The 22,769-nt window shown below is 41.7% G+C and overlaps 1 protein-coding gene and 1 pseudogene across 1 annotated transcript in view; one reads left to right on the top strand and one right to left on the bottom strand.

The window, feature by feature from the left end:
- The window catches only part of LOC149990424 (vascular endothelial growth factor receptor kdr-like), a 147,608-nt gene that overhangs the window by 100,885 nt on the left and 23,954 nt on the right, over nucleotides 1-22,769 (bottom strand). Inside the window, exon 3 of the mRNA XM_090264466.1 lies at nucleotides 5,028-5,124. Within this exon, the coding sequence (XP_090120592.1) occupies nucleotides 5,028-5,124 (97 nt within the window). The remainder of the gene's footprint in view (nucleotides 1-5,027; nucleotides 5,125-22,769) is intronic.
- On the top strand, nucleotides 14,476-14,567 carry LOC149990426 (U6 spliceosomal RNA; annotated as a pseudogene).

Consider the following 22,769-nt stretch of genomic DNA (forward strand, 5'->3'; position numbering starts at 1 on the left):
ATGTAGTAGCTTTAATGGCTCTGGGGAAAGTCCCAGTCCGCACCTAACCAGGCCTGTGAAGTCTTCAGGATTATTCCATATTGTTTGCTCTGATACCACACAAAAGCAAGTAAGCAAGCGGACAGTATCTAGGGCTCAGGGGTAGCCGAAATGGTTTCTTTTTTTAATTGAAGTATAGTTGATATACATTATGTTAGTTTCAGGTGTATGACATAGTGATTCAACATCTGATGTGATCACCACAGCAAGTCTAGTCACCATCTAAGTTATTTCAATAATATTGACTATTTTTCTTACGTCATACGTTATATCCCATTAATTGTTTTGATAACTGGAGATTTGTATCTATTATTCTCCTTCACTTTTTTTTTACCCATCCCCCTAAACCCTCTGACAACTGTCAGTGTTTTCTCTGTATCTATGGGTCTGTTGCTGTTCTGTTTCATTTGTTTTGTCTTCTTAGATTCCACGAATAAGTGAAATCATACAATACTTTTCTCCCTCTGTCCTATTTATTTCACTAACCATAATACCCTCTAGCATGGTGGGTAGGCGGTCGGTAGGGTGTGAGGATCTTTGCAGTCAGAAGGCCAGGGCAAAAGAGCAAAGGTGAAGGCCTGGGATAAAGGGGGAGCAGTAGAGGTCAAGGAGGAGCAGCTGTTTATGTTCGTTCACACAGCATACTTCTGATTTAGACCCATTTTTTCGTTCCCATATCTGGATATTTGGTTGAGCTTGAGAAGACACTTCTGAAAATATTCCAGGAATAGAAGCTGAGTTCCAGAGATTCCAAGAGTAGATTTTCATGCCTGGGCCTGAGCAAGCTGGATACTTGGAATGACTAGGCCTCCTATTCCTGATAACATTCTGGGGGAGAATCACATGCCAGAGTCTTGAGCTTCCTTACAAGTTGATTTATTTCCCCCACGCACCTTCCACAAGATGCTGAATTTGCCTGCCAGAGCACCACAGGCCCACAGCTTAAGGCCTGGGAACTTGGGTAACTTGCACCAGGAAGCATTACAAAGGCCCAGCTGAACGCAAGGATGTACGGTCAGTCCCTGTTGGAACTAGGCAGGGAAGCATGAGCTCAGCCCGCTCCACAGACCTTGTCAAGACTTAGAAAATACAGAGTTGCATGCCTGTTCACACAATGAAAAACCCACCGGCTCGGGCATCAGGAGGACTTGGTTCTAGCACTGGACACTGAACAAGTTCCTTCTCCTCTTCAGGCCTCGGTATCCTCATCTGTAAAGTGGGGCTGATAGAACCTCCCTCACCGATTTATTGAGTCAATCCATGTAAAGTGCTTAGAGCAAAGCCTCACAGAGTAAGCACCCAACAATTCATAGTTATGGTTATCAATTTTATCTGTCGTGGGAATCATCTTGGAATCATATTGTTCTCGCACACTCCACTTCCAATCCATTAGGATATCTTGTGTCCTCTACCTTCCAAATGGATTCAGAACCTGGCCACTTCTCATTCCCTCCACTGTTGGCACCCTGGTCCGAGCCCCATCATCTCTCACCTGGAATGCTGTACTAGCGTTTGACTCTTGTCTCCCTTACTCCATATCCTTCGCAGCATCCAGAGGGAGACTTAAAATATATATAAGGCCACATCATTCCTCTGCTTAAATTCGTCCAGTGGCTTCCCATGACATTCAGAATAAATTCAAAATCCTCACTGAGATGCATAAAATTCTGCTACCTCTCCACCCTGTTTTCTTATCTTCCTCTCCATTGCTTATTTTATTCTGGCCACACAAACTTCTTGCTGTTTATTGACTGGGTCAAATTTGCCCTTACCTCAAGTTTTTTATATTTTTTATTCCCCCTGTCTGGAACATTCTTCATCCACATACCTGTATGACTCCTTCCTTCAGGTCTCTGTGCAAATGATACTTCTATCCTGACCAACCTTTCAGAAGAAACACCTCTGACTTACTCTATGTCCCATCACCCTGATACCTTCTCCAGAGCATTTACCATCTTCCAATAGATTATACAACTTTCTTATTTATCTTGTTTATTATCTGTCTCACCCACTAGAGTGTTATCTCCAAGAGGGCGAGAATCTCTACCCATTTTGTTCGCTATCATATCTTCTGCACCTAGTCTAGTGCCTGGTACACAATAGGTGTTAAATAAATATTTGTTGAATATATAAGGGATACAATCCCCTTTTTTCCTATTCTATGGGGTCAATGTGGGGCTATAACTGCTTTGAAAGATATAGAGTCTAACTTTTAAGCCTTTGTTGATGCTGTTTCCTTTTCCTAAATGTCCTTCATTCCAAACATGTCCTGAAATTTCCAATCAAGAGCTCTGGGTACTTTTGACTTTCCTTTTGAGAATGCTTGTCTTTCTTGTTCAGCTGTGAGGTGAGCCCCTAGAAAGCAGAGTATGATTTACCCAGTTGTCTATATATGGTCCTTTCCACCTCCAGCTGGAATGTGCCTAGTACAGCAGACACCCAATAAATTATTTGTTTGTATTGCAAATTTATCTGTATTTGATACTCAGGGCAGTAATTATTACTTGCCTGGGTGAACAAAATATTTCTATACAATGAATAAGTGAGGGAGTTTATATATAAACCAGTGGGGGGGGGGAAGACATCTATGGTAATTTGAGTACAAGAGAATAAATAGCCCAAATTTATTTTAGTGTAGTGGAAACTAAAAGTAATGTAGCAGCACTGCCATTGCTCACTTGTGTGTCTTTTGCCAGATATTGTCATCTTTTCAGTCCTCAACTTACCCATTTTTAAAAAAAGGATTTGGAGGAGTTCCTCATGTTTCCACAACCTTCTGAGGAGTTATTTGTGATTTCACAAGCCATATTTCCTTCTCTCATTCCTCCATTTCTAACTGAGACACTACTAGACTGCCTTCCAGATGAACTTTCTCTGGGATACTCTTAGCACTGAAGCAAATTTCCCCTAAAATCCAACCAGCTTCCCCACCAGAGCCAAGCCTGACTCAAATGCATCACCTGGGGTTAAGTGTCTACAACTTACGGGGAATTGGAGCTGGGTTTTATGACACTAAACATCCTGGAAAGAAGCCCTGGGAATAAGTATGATCTATTAGAACATGACAGACTGGGACACATGTAGGCAATTGATGGCAGGTTTCATACGATGGCTAATAGGTCAGATGGCATTCAGGGTCACTGGGGTAAAATGATCCTGTGTGAGCAGGGGCTGATAATGCACTTGAGGCTGACCCCTCAATCATGTTTTAAACCCAGAGAAGTTGCCACCCAGAGAAGCTGCTAAGCAGGCAAAGAGGTGAGGAAAGAGACAGCCTTCAAAAACCAAATGTCTAGCTCCAATTCCCTGGTCAAACCCCACATGTACTGTTGGAAACTCAGATAGGCAGGAGAATAGGGGAAAAGTGGGGCACCCCTTGCAGGGGGTGTACAGGAATCTACAAGACTTGGGATGGAAGGACTCTCGCCTCCAGCTATGCTATCACCACACTTTATCTAGTATAATTCACTGAGCATGACTATCTGTTCTCCCTTTCTTTCATAGTAATAAAATATTCACTTGTTTTAGTTGGACATATAGCCTCCTGTAAAAAAACCACTGTATTTCCCAGCCTCTCTCACAGCTGAGTGTGGTCATGTGACTAGGTTTGGTCAAAATGATCAAGTACAAGTGGTGTATAGAGCTTTTAGGAAGATGTTCTTACAGAGAGAGAAGGCATGTCTTTCTTTACCTCTCTCTCTCTCTCTCTCTCTCTCTCTCTTCTAACTAGCTGGAATGCAGACACTGCGAATGGAGTTTCAGTAACCATTTTGGACCACATGGTGAAAGCCATTAGTTAATGAAGGTGGATCTACAATACATACTGAGGAGTATGAGTTTCTAATGATTTCATGGGACTGACATGCCATCCCCCAGAGAGCCACCCTTTGGACTTTGTGGCATAAGATAATTAAACTTTCTTTCCAAAAGCCACTGTTAACTTGGGCTTCCTCTTGCATATATTATAATAGAACCTTTACCGACATATTGGTGCATTGGCTCTTAAAAACGGAGGGAACGTTTTACTATACTTTCAGTTCAATTACATTCATACACATTTATTGAGCACCTACGCTTATATCTGCCCTTGAATTTGACCACTCCTTCTTTCTTGGAAGCTTGCTCTCCCTTATTATAGTTCTCCCTTGTTTCTCCTCCCTGCTCATTCTCCATGCACTTTCCCAAGTCCCCTTCCTGCCCAGGCAATCTTGAAGCACAGGGACCCCTAAAGATTATGACCTGTATGACCTAGATCCTCTTTTATCTCCTCACTCAATATACTCTCCCTTATTATCTTCATCTATTTATATGGTTTTTAACTCCCATTCAGTTTCTATGAATCATTTCCACATCATCTCTAACTGGGTTTCTTTCCCACACCTCATATTTTGTTGCATTTTTCAAACTAAACTTCTCTTTCTGTTAGAATCGTCATCCTCCAGTAATTCACCAAAACGAAGAACATACAGGAAAAGAGAAGAAGTACCCGCTTCCAGTTTTCTAGATATTTTTGAAACATGAAATTGTTCATCTGGCCACATACATGTGAGCCTACAAGAAATGTGACATGGTAGAAATCAAGGAAATAGGTAGCACTTCAAGAGTTCCAAACAATGTAACCGTGACACAGGATAGTCTACAGGGTCACATACTGTGTGCTATTGACATTGTTAGAGACTTAATGCACATTTTGGCATATTAAGGCCTTCAAGAGTCAAATTAGTTCCCTGAAATGTGTGAAAAAAATAATAATATAGATAAGGGAACCAAAGACAGAGATACCTGTGTTCAGCTGAAAAGCTAGCCTGCTCCCCACAGAGAAAAACACTCTGTGAAAACCACTATTAAGAAACCTGACCTTCCAGAACCTGATCTCTATTGTTGTAAATTAATTTAAAACTTGGAGTGTGTTCAAAAACCCAACACTTCTAAGCTCCCTACCATGGGTCTTTTAATTGGGAAAAGTTCAAGGGCCTTGATTTTGTTACCTGCAGGTTATGTCAAATGTTCCGCCAGCCTGGATCACCACTTGATCTCCCAGGATGCTCAGTTCCGGCTTCATCATGGTCTCTTTACCGGCAAGACCTGAACCAAGATAAAATTTATTGCTATTAGAATTTTTCAGTTAGTCATCAGAGGTATCCAAATATCATTCCACATGAATACGTTGATATGTATGTGAAGCCAACTGCTGCATTCTCTGTAATAGCAAACTATCAGAAACATCCAAATGTCTATAGATAAGGGACTGATTAAATTATGGTACATACATATGATGGCATACTCAGCAATAAATCAGGAAAAAGGAAGCACTTTATGTGATAATATAGAGCAGCCTCCAAAGTCAATCAAATAGAAAGCAACATACAAAATAGTATGTATAGTATACAACCATTGGTATAAAAGAAGAAAATGTAGGTATTTATTTATGTATACATAGAACTGGAAATACACACAAAAATTAGGTGTAGGTGGTTGCCTCTGAGGAAGCAAAGTGGAGGAGAGAAAATAGTGGACATAATGGAGCTTTCCACTGTATACACCTGTGATAATGTTGAATCATTGTTTACAATTACTCGCCAGTACTACCTAATAAGAATTTTTAAGAGTCAATTGCTATTGAGGGTCGGCCTGCAAGCCGAGTGTCACTGGTTCGATTCCCAGTCAGGGCACATGACTAGGTTGCACGTCAGGTCCCCAGTTGGGGGCGCGAGTGAGAGGCAACCACACAGTGATGTTTCTCTCCCTTTCTTTCTCCTTTCCCCTCTCTCTAAAAATAAATAAATAAACAAACAAACAAATAAATAAATAAATAAAACAAATAAATAATTTTTTTAAAAAGTCAATTGCTCACCCCACTGATTTTTTTAAAGTTTAATAAAGTTAATCGGTATGTAGAAATATCATATTGTGGTTTTAATTTGCATTTCCTTGAAGATTTATAATATAGTGCATTCTTTCATATACTTTTGGCCATTTATATAACTTTTTTTAAAGACGTGTCTATTCAAATTTTTGTACCTTTTTAGAGATATTTGTCTTCTTTCTGAGTTGTGTTATTTGCACATTCTGTTTGATATATGTGATGCTGTTGCTGAGTTTGGAGCTAGTTTTTTAGGCCGCATTATTGAGGCTGCAGCTGACCTGTACAATACCCTTATGCATACTTTCAATTATATACCATGATAATAAACTGCCTATTCAAAATAAGTAAATAAGCTATCAAGTGAAAATATTTATTGTCATTTATTTAAAGTGAAAGGAAACTACTATTTATTGAGTACCTACCAAATATGTTAACAGTTTTAATTGCTTTAACTCACTGGATCATCAAAACTAGTACATAATAATGTACTAGTATTATACCTCTTACAGTAATTCAGAAAACAGAGGTCATAGAAAATACAACGGAGGTTCATAGTTAGACAGCCTAGAAGTGGTAGAGCTGGGATTCAACCCTGGGTCTGCCTGACTCCAAGGTGTGCACTCTTTCTTTTAAGTTGTGCTGTTTTCATCTATGAAGTATAGCTCATCTATCTCTCAAGTTCAAGGCTAATGGCCAAGTGCTCAAATACCCAAGCAAGTGACTAAGATAGAACTAAAGCTAAGCTGTACTGAGTGACGGTGTTATATTACATTACAACTCACAGCAATACTACCCAAAATATTTTATTCCTGTTTCAGTGAGAATTAATTGATCCTTTCTCTGAGGTTCCAGGAACATACTGTGATACCCTAATTATAGGTCTCATTTCACTCTACCTTATGGTGCATGCCATTCTTCCTATGTCTGGCCATCACAGAGATTGGGAGCTCCCTGATGGTGGGAACTGTGTTTATTCACCTGTGTACCCCCACTCCAGAGCACGTAGCAGAGTTACCCCCATGACCAACCCAAGGGACATGTCGTTTTCCAGGTTTAGTGACAGTATGAGTGAAACAGAAGCTTCAAATGTGGCCTTTGCTTTCAAAGATCTCACAGTCCAGTACGAAAAATAGACATCAACAAATGATTGCATTGAATATGTTAACTGCTACAAAACATGTGTAAAAGAGCTATGGGAACCCAGATGAGCCAGTAATCAATTCCATAAATGTTTGTTGAATGAATAAGTTATGTGATCTGAAACATTTCCATTCATCATATGTAGTGCAGAGGTTAAAAGCACAGAATATGGAAGCAAACAATCTGAGTTTGTAAGCGAGTTCTACCATTCATTATCTATATAACCATGGGGAATTTACTTAACTCAGCCACAATTGCCTCATATGTATCACGGAACTAATTACATAGATTTGAGCTGAGGTTTAAATAAGTTGCTACATTGAAAACATATCAATTACCCATTGGTCATTATTATTATTACAAAGCAGCATTACCCTTAATTTGCTGCCTTGGTGTTTTTAACTTCCACAATTAACATCATTACTGAAGACTAATAAACTGTTTTATGAACCTGGGTTTGACCTGGGAATAGAAAATTGTGTATGTGGAGACAAGGAGAAGTATCCATGAGCTCAATGAACACTTGCATTCATCATAGATTGGTAGCCCAGCACAACAATCAGCTGTTGGTGTTGGTTTGTGAAAATTCGTTTTCAGAAGCCAGGATTCTTCATTAAAACTATTTACATTCCCCAACTCCCACTTTCTTGGGAAATTGGCCTTTCCTGGTGGAAGAAGTTGAATCAAATGAGCCAGGTATACCTGGAATAGAGTTTTATATGCAGGAAGGAATCATCATACAAGTGCATGCGAACACACACATAGATACCTGCAAAACATTCGCACAACTGCTGTCTCTGAGCTCCAAGGAATGAGTTCAAGAGTCTTACATTAGACTTAGTACTTTCCATTCTGCCAAGCAGGTTACATACACATAGTCATAAACTACTCCTAGCATCTCCGTGAAGGATATGTTATTAGCTCCATTTTGCTTGAGAAAGACCAAGACCCAGAAGTCGCCTCACCTAAAAGGCACACAAGTTACAGAAACCACATGGGACAAACTGAATTCAAAAAGTGAACTATCTGGCTTTGGTCAGGTTCACTTTCTGCTAGGTCGTAAGCACATGCTTTAGCCACTCCAAGTACCCAGTGTAGACAAGAAGGAAGAAAAGGGAGAAGAAGTGTGCACACCTCTCTAATGTTAGCGATCAAGATCCCCAAACGCCATTCACTTTGCACCTCCCCTTCTGCTGGTTGTACCGCTCCTCCATTCATCTTGAGCTTGCTCACATTTCCTGGACTGTTGCCCTATTGGTTAAGAGTTTGTTTTCTTTGGAAGTTATGGAGAGGCATTCCTCAGGAAGCAGAGAGAAAAGGGGCTTGGAGTTGTCTTGTCTAACAAAATATTTCCAAATCCAATGTGAATGCCAAGTGAAGAGACTTTGGGATAGACCCAAAAATTACAAGAGAAAGACGGGGAGAGCACAGGTGCATTTGAGGACTGCGTGATCCTTCTCCCTCCGAATTCTGCAGTTGTTACCAAGAGCAACAGTTCAGTCTGGATAGTAACAGAATAACCAAAATGTACCTGAGGTGTAGATGTGCTGATGGCTGAACTGAGGAGACCTCAAACTGGGAACATATACACCTCACTGCTCCTTCAAAGCAAGAGGTGAGGGAACTTGGGTTTGTACAGAAAGTATGCTTCAGAAGTAAAAAACCCCTCAAAAATGTGGAAAAGGGGGTTAAAGAAGGGAAAACCAAAGAAGCTCTTTCATTGATCTTTCCTGGATTAAAAAGAAGAAACAGCTTTAGAAAAAAGTCAGTAGCAAAAGTCATTTAGAATTAAAGGACAGATAGAGCTTCCCTGACAAGAAAAAGCTAAAGAGTTCATTATCACCAAACCAGTATTACAAGAAATGTTAAAGGGTTTTCTTTAAGAAGAAGAAATAGATAAAAATATGAATAATAAAATAGCAATAAATGCATAGCTATCAACAAATACTTGAAATGTAAATGGATTAAATGCTCCAGTCAAAAAATATATGGTGGCCAAATGGATAATAAAACAACACACTGCATGTGCTATCCACAAGAGACTCACTTTGGATTGAAAGACACACAACAACCTAAAGTAAGGGGATAGAAAAAGATATTTCATGAAAATGAAAACAAGAAAAAAAAAGAAAACTCTGGTAGAAATGCCCATGCAAGACAAAATGGACTTAAAACAAAGGCTATAATAAGACACAAAAAAAGTCCCCAGCAATTCCACTTCTGGGTATTTATCTGAAGAAACCCAAAACACTAAATCAAAGATCTATATACACCCCTATGCCCACTGCAACATTATTTGCAATAGCCAAGATATGGAAGCAACACAAGTATCCGTCAACAGATGAGCGGATAAAGAAGAACTAGTGCATATATACAATGTAACATGACTCAGTCATAAAAAAGAAAGAAATCTTGCCATCTGCAACAACATGGATGCACCTAGAGGGTATTATGTTGAGTGAAATAAGTTAGAGAACGAAAAATACCAGATTATTTCACTTATATGTGGAATAAAGAAAAAAACCCAAAATAAACAAATATGCAGAATATAAAGAGTCATAGACACAGAGAATAGAATGATGGTTTCCAGATGGGAGGAGAACTGGGGGGAGGCGGGGTAAAAAGGTGAAAGGGTTAAGGAGTACAAATTGGTTGTTACAAATAGTTACGGGGATACACAATACAGCATAGGGAATATAGGGAATAGAGTCGATAATATTGTCATAACTATGTATGGTGTCAGATCGGTATGAGATTTATTGGGATAATCACTTGTGAGTTATATAAATGTCTAATCACTGGGGTATAGACCTGAAACTAATATATTGTATGCCAACTGTAAATTGAAAATCTTTTTAAAAAGTATTTTTTAAAGAGGAAAGGTAAGTAGCCAGAGTCCAGTAGCTTGGAAGAGAAGAACTTTGACATAAATTTGAAGTATTGACATAGGACCCACACAGAAAAGATCTTAGTCCTTTGCTCGCTGGAAGACCAACAATAGGGAATAGCCTTCAAGTGTGGCTAACTTTCATGAAGGCAGATTACAAGTATCAGTAAGTACTTCTGTTATCCTCAGCTTCCACCATGATAACATAAATAAAAAGAGGTTAAGTCACGTAAGAATACACACACACAAAGCTTGTGCTCCTGACTGCCGTGGTATAATGTCCTAACCAGTAGCCAACTGAAAGGGCTAAACCAGTGCATCGTAGCTCAGTGTCAGCGCTTCCTCTGACAATTCTTAACCTGCTTGGACGCTCGGAGAAGAATAGGTCTGGAAGAAGAGTGAGATTGAAGTCTTTCTAACCCCCCCCCTCCCAGATCCCTGGGGCTTAGAGCTTAAAGAATCGAGGCAACAAAGAAACCCCAAACCAAGTTCTTTCCCACACCCCATACACAGCGACCTCTCCCAAAAGTCATTTTCATCTGGCTCCAACATCCAAGCGTGTTCTTTCTGAGGCTCTGCCAAACCAGACCCCAAACTCTCTAGCACAGTGGTTCTCAACCTTCCTAACGCAGCGACCCTTTAATACAGTTCCTCATGTTGTGGGGACCCCCAACCATAAAATTATTTTCGTTGCTACTTCATAACTGTCATTTTGCTACTGTTATGATCGTAATGTAAATATCTGATAGGCAGGATGTATTTTCATTGTTACAAATGGAACATAATGAAAGCATAGCGATGAATCACAAAAACAATATGTAATTATGTATGTGTTTTCCGATGGTCTTAGGCGACCCCTGTGAAAGGGTCGTTCAATCCCCAAAGGGGTCGCGACCCACACGTTGAGAACCGCTGCTCTAGCTGCTGCTGTTGCCGAGGCAAACTCATTTGGAACCATTTATGTGCACATCCGTGAAGAGGAAAAGCCAGGCCTGAATTGTCCATACATCAGCAGCGGCAGAGTGTATCCTTCTGAAGGAGCGACTTGGATCAAAACGTTCCCTCTTGTTAATCACAGGCCAAGGTCGGGCAGATTCTTTCCTGACTTTGCATAAAGGCTGGAAAGGCTCTCTGGGAGTGCCGCTTGCTGATGAAGGGGAAACACCATGCAGGAAGCTAGGGAGTGGAGGGAAGCCTTCTTAACAATGGCTCTCCAGAGATCACAAAAGTAATCTCCTTCTTCCTTTCCCCCTCTGCAGGATGTGTCTGTTTCTTTAAGTTTTCTGCTTCCCTTTCTTTCCCTGTATTCCAAAGAAGCTTGTGCCATCCATGACCTATGCATTTCTGCAATTTTTGAAGAGCGTAGGTAACTGGAAGTGTCTCTTTTATGTTCTTAAAGTATGCTTCCAAAGGGCAGTATAGACTAAAACTAACTGCGTGTGGGTCCCCACCTGGGACACGATTGCGGTGAAGACCCACCCCTTCACGGAGAGCGGTTAGCACTGCAAATGCCACCAAGCAAAGCACAAAGCCGGCGCGAAGATTCAGATCAGCAACAGTGAGGCTGGAGTATACAATTCACTGTGGTTCCACCTCACAGAATCTGTAGCTGCTCCTCCACAGATGGCCTGTGGGTGGGAACTTTTCTGGGATCAGCAGGACCCATGTGTTGCCATTTCCAGAGAAAGTCTACCCTTTTCTGTATCTTCCAGGCCAGTCCAGATGGTTGGCACATAAGACAAGATGGTTTGGTTGGAAGAACTGGCCTACAAGGGCTCGTCTGCCCCTTCAAATCTCCCTTTGCTAATTCTGGCTACAGATCTTGCTCCAAGCTCCCTCTGGAAGAGGAAATCAATCATCCCTAAAGTACTGACAGTCAGAAAACCCTCTCTGATTACAAAGAGACAAGCATGTTATTGAGGCAAGTGTACTGGGTTTGGTGTTCGCTGCAATGAATAATCAGAGGCAGGCTGAGCAAAGGAATCATCTGTCAGGCATGGCTGGGCTCAATAATCTTCCAGGCCCTTCCAGACTCCGAGTAGCAGGAAAGCAGAGTGCTTAAGAGTATGGGGTTTGGGACCAACGCCCTCAGTTTGCAGTCTCGCTCTCCCACTTATTAGTTCTGTGACTGTGAACAAATTACTCAACCAATCTAGATCTCAGTTTTCTTATCTGTAAAATGGACATGGCAATGAATAGCATTCACCTCCTGCGGCTATTGTGTGGATTTATATGTATTAAGTGCTTAGAAAAGTGTCTGATGCTTAGCAACACTCAATCCACATTAACCTTTAGGTCAGGACGCCTACCTTCTAGGCCAGATCCTGCTCCTGACTGGCTGTATGATCTACAACATGTCACTTGTGCTTTTCAGTCATAGTTTATCCATAAAAAAGAGGGAAACTGCCTACATCAGCTAGGCTTTGTGATTTCTAAAATGCCCTTTTCACTCTGACATCCCATGGTGTTAAAAGCTCAAGAAATGGAGAATATAAATGTACCCATCTTCCCTGGAATTCTGGTGGCTGTCATACCCTGGAGGAAGACTGCTTCTCAGAGAAGGTGGTACTACGGAGCAAGGACAGTTGCCCTGGGGGTCTGAAGAATTCAAGGCCATTTCTCCGGTGGTCTTGCCTTTTCTGACAGCATTTCATTACTCAACCCCATTGTCTTCACCAACAAGGAGCACTTGGTTTCCTAGGGCAGTTTCCAGAGGAAGATGAAACATGAAACACAAAGACAGCCTTATCAAGGCCCTGAGTCCTGGCTGGATCGGCCTGATTGATGAATGGGGCAGATGGGGGCAGGAGAAAGAATGATTAAAGAGAAGGGAAGACACATGGTTTGTGTGGTGTGCTTTCCAGGAGGGATTTGAAATTGAAAACAGCCCCAGAGCTGGGAACATTTGCAGTCAACTATAAATCAAGACAGACCCAAACAACACTTGTAGATTGTGCAATGTGACAGATTTTTTTAAAGTAGAATTTTAGGTATCCAGAGCATAGGAAAGGCCAATGTTTGCTTGTCTGGCAGATTCCTGATGGCTTGAGTAAGGGAGTCATAAGGTTAGAAATAAGGCAAAGAAGCAGAAGTGGACTATTCAGCTGAAAGTGTGCTGACTATTTTTTTTTAATCTGATTGAATTGGTAAATCAAAGGGGAGACCAGTTTCTCTGGTGAGTGCCAGAAACAAAGCCCTCATAGATACATGCTTAGGGATTTACAATCAGTGGCTTGGCCTATAGTAGGCCTATATGACACAGTAAACAATTTCTCCTGTGATAAAAATGCTCTACAACAGTACTGGAGTTTCTAGCTGGGTACATGGCTGCCCAGAACAAACACTATACATCCTCACTTCCCTTACAGCTAAGAGGAGTTATATGTCTAATCGAATGCAAACAAAACTGATGGCTTTAGACTTCTGGCCAAGATGGAGGCCTAGACAGACACGCTGCATCTCCCTCCACAACTAAGAAGGAATACAACCACCTCAAAACTAGAGACAACCAGAAGTTCCAGAAAATCGAGCTGCATTAAGTCCAACAAAGATATAAAGAAGAAATACTCATTTGGACAGGTAGGAGGGGCAGAGCCAGGGCAGAGAGGACATGATGTAGTGGTGGCAGAGGCAACAGGGGCTGTGGCCAGTAGGTGGAAAACAGTCACACATTTAAAAAAATAGAGAGGGACACAGACCAGACTATGTAGCTTATGATTCCAGCGCCGGGAAAATCAAGCCTCATTGCTTCTGACTGTGCAGACCAGTGGGGTTTGGGGCGGAGGAAAAAACTGCCAGTCTCTCAGCAGTGTCCATTTGTTTAGAGGCCCCCAAGTTTCTAGAATGCCCGCAGACCCACCCACTCTGAGAACCACAACCAGGGCAACAGCTTAGTGGGGCACCAGTGTCATATGGAAGTGGGAGAAGTGCCTGGAAAAGGGGCACGTGCTCAGCAAGCAGCATTGTTCCCTCATCCTTCCTCCACATACAGCACCACAATATGGTGATGAATATCTAATGTTCTTCTCCTTACAATGTAACAGATGTGACAGCTCTCCCTAAGACCCAGAGGCAAACAAACATAGGAGCCTGTCAATTTGAGGAGACGGAGAAGTATGGCCCCAAAGAGGGAGCAGATCAAGGTTGCAGTGGGAGAACCAAGCAACGAGGAGATAGCCAACCTAACAGATGTAGAGTTCAAAACACTGGTGATAAAGATGCTCGCAGGCTTGACAGATATGCTTAAGTATGGCAAATGCATAAGGGAAGAAGTGAAGGCTATGCTAAATGAAACGAAGGAAAATCCACACAAAACCAATGATGAAGGGAAGAAAACCAGGGTTCAGATCAATGATTTGGAACATAAGGAAGACATAAATAGTCAACCAGAACAGAATGAACAAACAAGAATTCAAATATATGAGGTGAGGCTTAGGAATCTCTGGGACAACTTTAAACATGCCAACATCGGAATCATAGGCGTGCCAGAAGGAGAAGAGGAAGAGCAAGAAATTGAAAATTTATGTCAAAAAATAATGAAGGAGTGCTTGCTTCAGCAGCACATATACTAAAATAGGAATGATACAGAGAAGATTAGCATGGCCCATGCAAATCCATGAAGCATTCCATATTTTAAAATATTTATAATGATGATGATGATGATGAAGGAAAACTTCCCAAATATGGCAAAGGAAGTAGACATAGAAGTCCAGGAAGCAAAGAGATTCCCAAAGAGTACACCAAGACACATCATAATTAAAATGCCAACGGTGAAAGATAAAGAGAGACTCTTAAAAGCAGCAAGAGAAAAGCAGAGAGTTACCTACAAAGGGGTGCCTATAAGACTCTCAGCTGATTTCTCAGAAGAAACTTTGCAGGCAAGAAGGGACTGGCAAGAAGTATTCAAGGTGATGAAAAGCAAGGACCTACAACCAAGATTACTCTATCCAGCAAGGCTATCATTTAGAATGGGAGGGCAGATGAAGTGCTTCCCAGACAAGGTAAAGCTAAAGGAGTTCATCATCACCAAGCCCTTTTTATACAAAATGTCAAAGGGACTTATTTAAGAAAAAGAGGATCAAAACTATGAACACTAGAATGACAACAAACACAACTATCAACAACAGAACCTAAAAAACAAAACAAAACAAAACAGACTAAGCAAACAATGAGAACAGGAACAGAATCATAGGTATGGTGTTCATTTGGAGGGTTATCAGCTGGGAGGGGGGAAACGGAGAAATAGGGAAATGGTGCAGGGACTAAGAAGCGTAATTGGTAGGTATAAAATAGACAGGGGGAAGTCAAGAATAATATAGGAAAGGGTGGAGCCAAAGAATGTATATGCACAACCCGTGGACATGAACTAAGAGGGGTGGGATTGCTGGAGGGAAGGGAGGTACTGGGTGGAGGGGAGCAAAGGGGAAAGAAATTGGGACAACTGTAACAGCATAATCAATAAAATGTACTTAAAAAAAAAACACTGATGGGTTTAAGTTGTTCCTGGTTATACCATAAAGGGTAAGGGTGTGCTTTTTAATTGCCTAGGTTTCCTCTTTCATGTAGTTGAAATACACATGTGGTGGTGAGCCACGGGGACAAGGACAGCACTCTAGAGATAGTGGAGCACTAAAAGAGAAGGAACCTGGGCCCTTCCATGAAATGATACAGCAGAGCACTAGACGGCTTGCATTCAGATTTTTCTGTGACTCTCTTATTTTGGGCCCCAATTATATAGGCTTCTTTGTTAGAGCAAACCTGTACTCTACTGTACTTTCTTTTGCTAATAATACACTGATAATATACTTACAGTGTTCTATATACAACTTCTGGATCTTACCCTGTCTTTGAACAGATAGTTCTAGATGAAGACTTCCCTCATCTACTGACAGAATTTTTTTTTTTTAAATTCAGGTAAAACTGGTTAATAACATGTAAGTTTCAAAGGATCCAAGATGGTGGTGGAGTAGGTAGAAGGTGCACTAACCTCCTCCCAGGACCAAACTGGAACTACATACAACTAAATTATAGAACAATCAGCCTGAATAACCAACTGAACACTAGCTGAACAGAAGTCTCATAACCAAGGATGCACAGAAGAAGCCACATCAAGACTGGTCAAAAGGGCAGAGGGGGGAAAGGGCTGGCCTTGCTTTCACGGGTGGCAACTGACGCTCTGGAGGAACAGCTCAGCTGCAAAGCTCGCCGCGGAGGAGCACTGGGCTCCGCAGCCCAGAGCATCCGAGCCAGGAAGTGGTGTCCACATAACATCTGGCTGTGAAAGTCAGCAGGGATTCTGTCCACCAGGGAGAAATCAGAGCCTGCTACACACAGGTGGCCTCTTAAAGGGCCAACACACAAAATCTCACTCACAGCCGCTCACACTGGCTTCTGGCAGAGAGAGTGCGAAGTGGACTAGAGTCATGCATGGAGAGACTGGGGTTTGTGGCTCTGGGGAGAGAGCTGAAGGGACAGCCATCGGGACCCCTGTGCTGAGTCCCTCTCCCACATCCTTCTTGGGTGGAGCACTCCTCTCCTTATGGCATCAGCCTGGGAGAAGGCAAGCCCCACATTCTGGGCTCCACCCTACAGAGCTTGTGCCCTGCTGAGGAGTCTGTTGCCTAGACAGAGGTGTAGAAGTCCAGGCAAACTCAGTGGGGGTCAGTGAGTTGTGGGGCTTTGAGGAAAATAACATTCCACCCACATTCCTCATGAACCTGACTGGCACCCCCCACAGACACAGGGCATCTGCTAGCCCCACCCTCCTGACTCCTGGGGGCGTGCCCTTCTGAGCTCAGGTCCTTGAGGAGGTCTGGGCAGAATCTGGGATGAGCTGAGTTGTGTGGCTCTACGGAGGGGGTCACTACTCCCACATATCCCCAAGCCTGACCGACATCTTTCCCTCACGGGAGATCCACTAACCCCAACCTCTCAACTCCTGGTGTCCTCACCATGCTGCACTCAGGCTCCCTACAGAATCTGGGACATACTGAACACCCTGAGTTGTTTGGCTGTACGACTGGGGCCATTTTTGTTCTCACACATTGGACTGCTTCAGAACCCTGCACTCATACAACTAAATCTTCGTCTGTTTGGGCCTGATAAAGTCTGATGGCTTCACCCAGGTGACTCCCTGAGACCCTACCCCACCACAAAGGTCTGAGGGCACCCAGTGATTGGCATCTAGACTTGGTGTACCCTGGGACATTTGCTGAGCAACTTCAGACCCAAGCATTGGCACCAAGTTTGAACCTGTATCAATCTGGCGGGCACCAATTGCCTCTACCTGGTGATTCACTGAGAACCTACCTCATGCAACCTCAGTACCACCAGAGGCTCTTTCAGTGATGGAACCTAACAGGCAGCTGACAGGCAGATGGGCAAAGGTCAATCTTGGATTGCCTTGGACCTCTTGCTGACCTGTCCCCAGGCTCAGTGCCGTGGAAGCTAGGTTTGGTGCGCAGCTTGGTCCTTCCCACAAACACTCAGACCCAGCAGAGGCAGCCAAACAATGTGGACTGCTTTGCAGCTTCAAACAGGTTGCCCAGGGTCAGTCACAGGAAGCGTCTGACATTGATCTGCACCAGAGTCCCTCCCCAAAAGCTCAGAACCAACAAACCCAGGGATCAGTTTCAGACAACATCAGAGCAGAAACCAACTAGATTCAACAGCAGCATATCCAAAGGGAGATCTCAGCAGTCACTGAACACCACTGAGGTGAATTCCACTTTGTGTGATCAGCACCTACACAGCAGCTCTTACACTGATTAGGGTTGATCCTCATAGTCAACCAGCCTGAGGGCCAGCCCCATGCACGAAGAGGCCGATAGCAATCAAGACTACATTAAAACAGAAGTGCTGGCATAAGCCACACAAGGGACATTCCTGGAGCACCCAGCTTAGGTGTTCAAATAGACTGCACCACTGCATTGAATCTATAGATGGCTTTGGGTCTTGGGTCATATGGACATTTTAATGACATTAATTGTTCCTATCCATGAACACTGTATATGCTTCCACTTATTTGTATCTTCTTCAATTTCTTTCTTCAGTGTCTTATAATTTTCTGAGTCCAGGTCCTTTACATCTTTTCAACCCTACATTCTTAAAAACTGAAGGTAAAAATTGTGGGAGTATCTGCAATTCTTCTTTAGTTCATTTCTCCTCGTATTATAGATGAAACAACTAATGCCCCAAAAGGGAAGATATTCTCATCAAGGGAGGCAACGAGTAGGTTAAACTTAGCACTTCGGTGCCAGTGCACGGCGTTCCCCACTCTATTTAAAACTACAAATCAGGCACTGCCTAGCAGGGCTTCTAATTTTATTTCCCTACTATATTTTTCTCTGTAGCACTGATCGTCTTCTAATATACTCTTTAATTCATATGTTTTCTTATTATCTGTCTCCCCATGCTAAAATATTCGATCTATGAGGACAGAGATTTTACTGTTCACTGCTGTAACTCCAGGCCCTGGAACAATTCCTGGCACATTCTAGACACTAAATAAATATTTTTTTGGAATAAACAAATATGCTTTTTTAAATCACATCACTCCAGAGCTTAAGAGCAATGAAATATTTAAAGCCCTTTGTTTACTTCCTCCTACAAGATAAGATATATTTAGTTTTTCATTACTTCACATGAGGCTAAAAGATTCCACTTACACAGCTGTTGGGACTCTAAAATAATCCATGATTTGAGAGTAAGGGAGCCCATCACTGCCCAAATCCAGGGAATGAACAGCTACTCGTCCGCAACCCCTCTCAGTCTAGCACCAGCCATACTAGTTTGGATTCTGGCAGCTGAAGCAATTATCCTCGCAACGAGAGACACCCAGAAATTCTGAAACTGAAGCATGATTGTTTTTCTCTCCTTCTGCTCCCTTCCAAATCTCACTGGTTTCCAGATACAGTCAACTCACTACTCGTGGCTCCATTATGCAGGTGGGATCAGTGAGCTTTGAGTCTTCCCGCTCTGGCTTGCTGCCTTTCTGAATCACATCCCTGTTCATCAATATCTCCTCCAGAGAAAATCAGCAAGGGAAATCAAAGATAAAACTCAAATCCAAGGTATTTTTCTTTGTGTTCATATCTCTGATAATAGGTTAAGGGATGGAAATGGCAATTATTGTCCCTAGTAAGGTGGACAGATTATCTGTGCATTTGCATGATCTTACATTCTCCTCGACTATGATCACAGATAAGTGAGAACTAATTACAAGCTGAATTTTAAACATTTACATCCTGGAAGGAAAGGACTTTCATTTGCACTGAGAACTATAACAGATTTTTTAAAATTAGCTGTGAAGATTTCTGTAAGTTATTTATTAACAATAGTATATATTTTCTTGCAATATACTTAGAATGGTAAAGCCAGGAAGATTTTTTAGAGAACATCTTCTCCAAGCCATTTATTTTACAGATGCAGACACTCAGGGAATACACCGATTAATGTTATATACACAGTTAACAACAGAATAGAGCCTGGGTTTAGTGCGATGCATTTTCCTATGTACCTGGTTGCCTTCCAACTTTAACAAGACCATGCTACAGTTTTACAAAAGAGAAGAAAAAAAGAGAGACCCAAATCAGGATGGACACAGACAGGAAAAGACCCATCCTTTTGGACTCGTTGAAGGTATTATAATTTTATAAGTTAACAATACCTAAGAATAATCATTGATACAAAAGTCATGGAAATCATTTGCATGGAGGAAGTCAAGGTCAAAGGGTTGCACCCTTTTACATACCATTACCACTTTCACTCAAGCTCCCAGGATAAGTGGACTTGTTTACCCCCTACTTAATCTTACAGCTATCTGATTCTAAAACATCAAAACTGAAAAGATATAAACCAATGCCCACTTAAGAAACCATTTGGAATGTGTGTTTAATGTGTGGGTGATGGGATCTCATTTCCCTAGTTCATTTCAAGGAAAACTATTTGAAGCTCAACTCAAGGTAGACTATTGCTTGGTCCTTCCAAAGACAGATCTGTGCCAGAAGCCTGCTTCAAAACCTTCATCGCATTGCATAGTGAACACTTGTTGATTGTCTTCCCAGTATCGATTGCTCTCTCCTGCCTTACTAACAGACCCAGATTCCCCTTCTGGCATTTTCTTTTCTCTCCAAAGCAGCTGAAGACCTTTTCAAGGGAAAATGACCTCAACCCTACCTCCCAAGCTTTAGAAGTAAGCCCTGAACTATATTTAAGGCAATTCGCCCATCCGCATTTCTCTGGCCACTGGTATCATTTGGCGTAAATATATATCCTCTAAGCTGGTCCCCCTCAAGATGAATTTCAGGAATTTTTCTTGGAATGCTAAGACAGAAGTACTTTCTTTTCTTGATCATGGGTGAAAAAAAAAGTTACTTTAAGAGGTCTTGAGAGCCATCTTGGTCCATGAGGGGGAGCCAGTCTAAGGATGGAGTTTACACTTCAATAGATAATGGGGCAAGACAGAAGATACTGTATCTTCAATTACATTATTAAACAAAAGAAGCAAACTAACCAGCACTGAAGACCATTCTACCTATGAAAACGTTCTAGAACTACAAATCAGTCAATGTACTTTATTGCTTAAAGTACAGTCTGAGTGGAATTTTGTGTGGTTTGCATTATTAGAGCATTCGAGGTGGGCATCTGGAAGAAGAAGCTTGAGAAGCATCTGTTAACAGGAACAGGCTCCTAGAACAATAGCAACTTTTGTTGAAGACAAAACAGAAGCCAACTCATAGCTATAGAGAAGAAGTTGATGGTTGCCAAAATAGAGGAGGGTGGGGGATGGAAAAATTAAATTAAATTAAAAAGAAGACAATAAAGGAAAGGGGGTGTGGTTTTTTAAAAATACCAAAAATGACTGGATTAAAGCACCATGAATTTCTCCTTCAAAAAATAGAAATAAAGTGGTTTGTTAAAATAAAGACTGCCATCCTGGCATTCCACATCACAGGAGCTTAGCCAGTATCAATTGTTGTGAGACCAGAATTTTATAAAAGGACTTAAGAGGAGATATGTTAGGTGCAAGTAAGAGAGGCAACTCCAAATTCCTGCTCTTACCTTCAATAGGACCACTACTGTGAAATTTTACATTGTCATTTTTCCCCGCTCTGTCTGCTCCCCATAACTTGTTTGAGTCTTCCCAATATGGGCTTTTTTGGCCCTGGAAATAGATCCACCAGGTAGAGAGGCAACACAATGAGGTAAGAAGGGTCATGAACTTGATCTCTAGTTATCCTCAGATGGAGTCACTGTGTGACTCTGAGCAAGTGTTTACATGCTCTCTAGATTTCTGTGGTGCCAGAGACGAAGGAGCTCCCCTAAGGCCACACATGTAAGCCATGACAGAGATAAAGCTAGAAGCCAGGCTCATTGGTTCCTGTTGGGCTCTGTGAATACGGATTCATCAGAGGTGAAGTGGGCCCCCAAGGAGTTCATAATCTACTTGAAGAAACTGTATACATCATCCAGAGGAAACTTCACTTCAGAATAGAATTCGCCCATTATCTCCCCATCTTCCTTCCTCAAATGCACATATTTAAGTGTTGCTGCTGTCTGAATGTTTGTGTGCACCCCCCAATTCATATGTTAAAATCCTAATGCCAAATGTGATGGTATTAGTAGGTTGGAATTTGAGGAGGTACTTAACACAGAAAGTCCCAGGATCAGATGCTTTCTTTCATTTGTAAATTTTACCTAAAATTTAAAGAAGAATTGATGCCAACCTTTCTCAAACTGCTTCAAAAAATTGGAGAAAAGGGAACACCCTTAAACTTATTTTATGAAGCCAACATTACCCTGATATCCAAGCCAGAAAAGAACACCACAAGAATGAAAGCTACATGTCAATATTCCTAAGGAATAGAGATGCAAAACTTTCCAACAAAATACTAGCAAACTGAATTCAACGGTACATTAGGAAGATCATACGCCGTGATCAGCTGAGATTTATCCATGGGATGCAAGGATGGTTCAACATACCCAAATCAATAAAAATGAATAAAAGACTTAAATGTAATATGCAAAACCATCAAAATCCTAGAAGGAAACCTAAGCAGTACAATGTCAGACATCTACTGTAGCAGTATTTTTGCCAATGTGTTTCCTAGGGCAAGGGAAACAAAGGGAAAACTAAACAAGTGGGACCACATCAGACTGAAAAGCTTCTGCCCAGGAAAAGAAACAATCAACTAAATGAAAAGGGAAGCCACGAAATGGGAGAACAAATTTACCGAGGATACATCTGATAATGGGTCCATTTCCAACATATATACAGAACTTATGCAACTCAACAGTATGTCCTTGCCAGTCAGTCAGGAAGCCTCATCTCCCATCATCAGGCTCCTTCTTGCCTTTCCACCTTCACGTATGTTCTTTATTCGCATGAGTATCTTTTCTTGCTCTTTTCAACGTATCCGAATTCCACTCACCATTCAATGTAGACAAAGTTCCAGGCCCACTGGATGCATGTTGTGGGTCACTAACAACTGTGACTATCTCTCATGTCCTTCCTGATGCTCTTACATTGCATTTATTCACAACCACACAGTGAACAATGAATTATTCTCCTTAGGTTGCCTTCTGACTTGTTTCTTTTATTACAATACACTTCTGTTTGTTCCAGCAAGACCTCCCAGTTCCCAGAAGGCAGTGAGTATGTCTCCTCTTGCTCTTGCATATCCATTATTCTCTACTCTCATCTCCAGCCCAGGACTAGGCACGCCAAAGTCTCTCATTCCAAATATCTGACTGATATGTGCATTAACAATAATGATGATAATAATATCCCTTACACATGTGTAATAGTCTATACTGTACAATGAGTTTTTCCATTAT

This window comes from Furipterus horrens, unplaced genomic scaffold (genome assembly GCF_987537825.1).
Source record: "Furipterus horrens unplaced genomic scaffold, mFurHor1.1.pri manual_scaffold_17, whole genome shotgun sequence".
In the NCBI taxonomy this organism is placed as follows: domain Eukaryota; kingdom Metazoa; phylum Chordata; class Mammalia; order Chiroptera; family Furipteridae; genus Furipterus; species Furipterus horrens.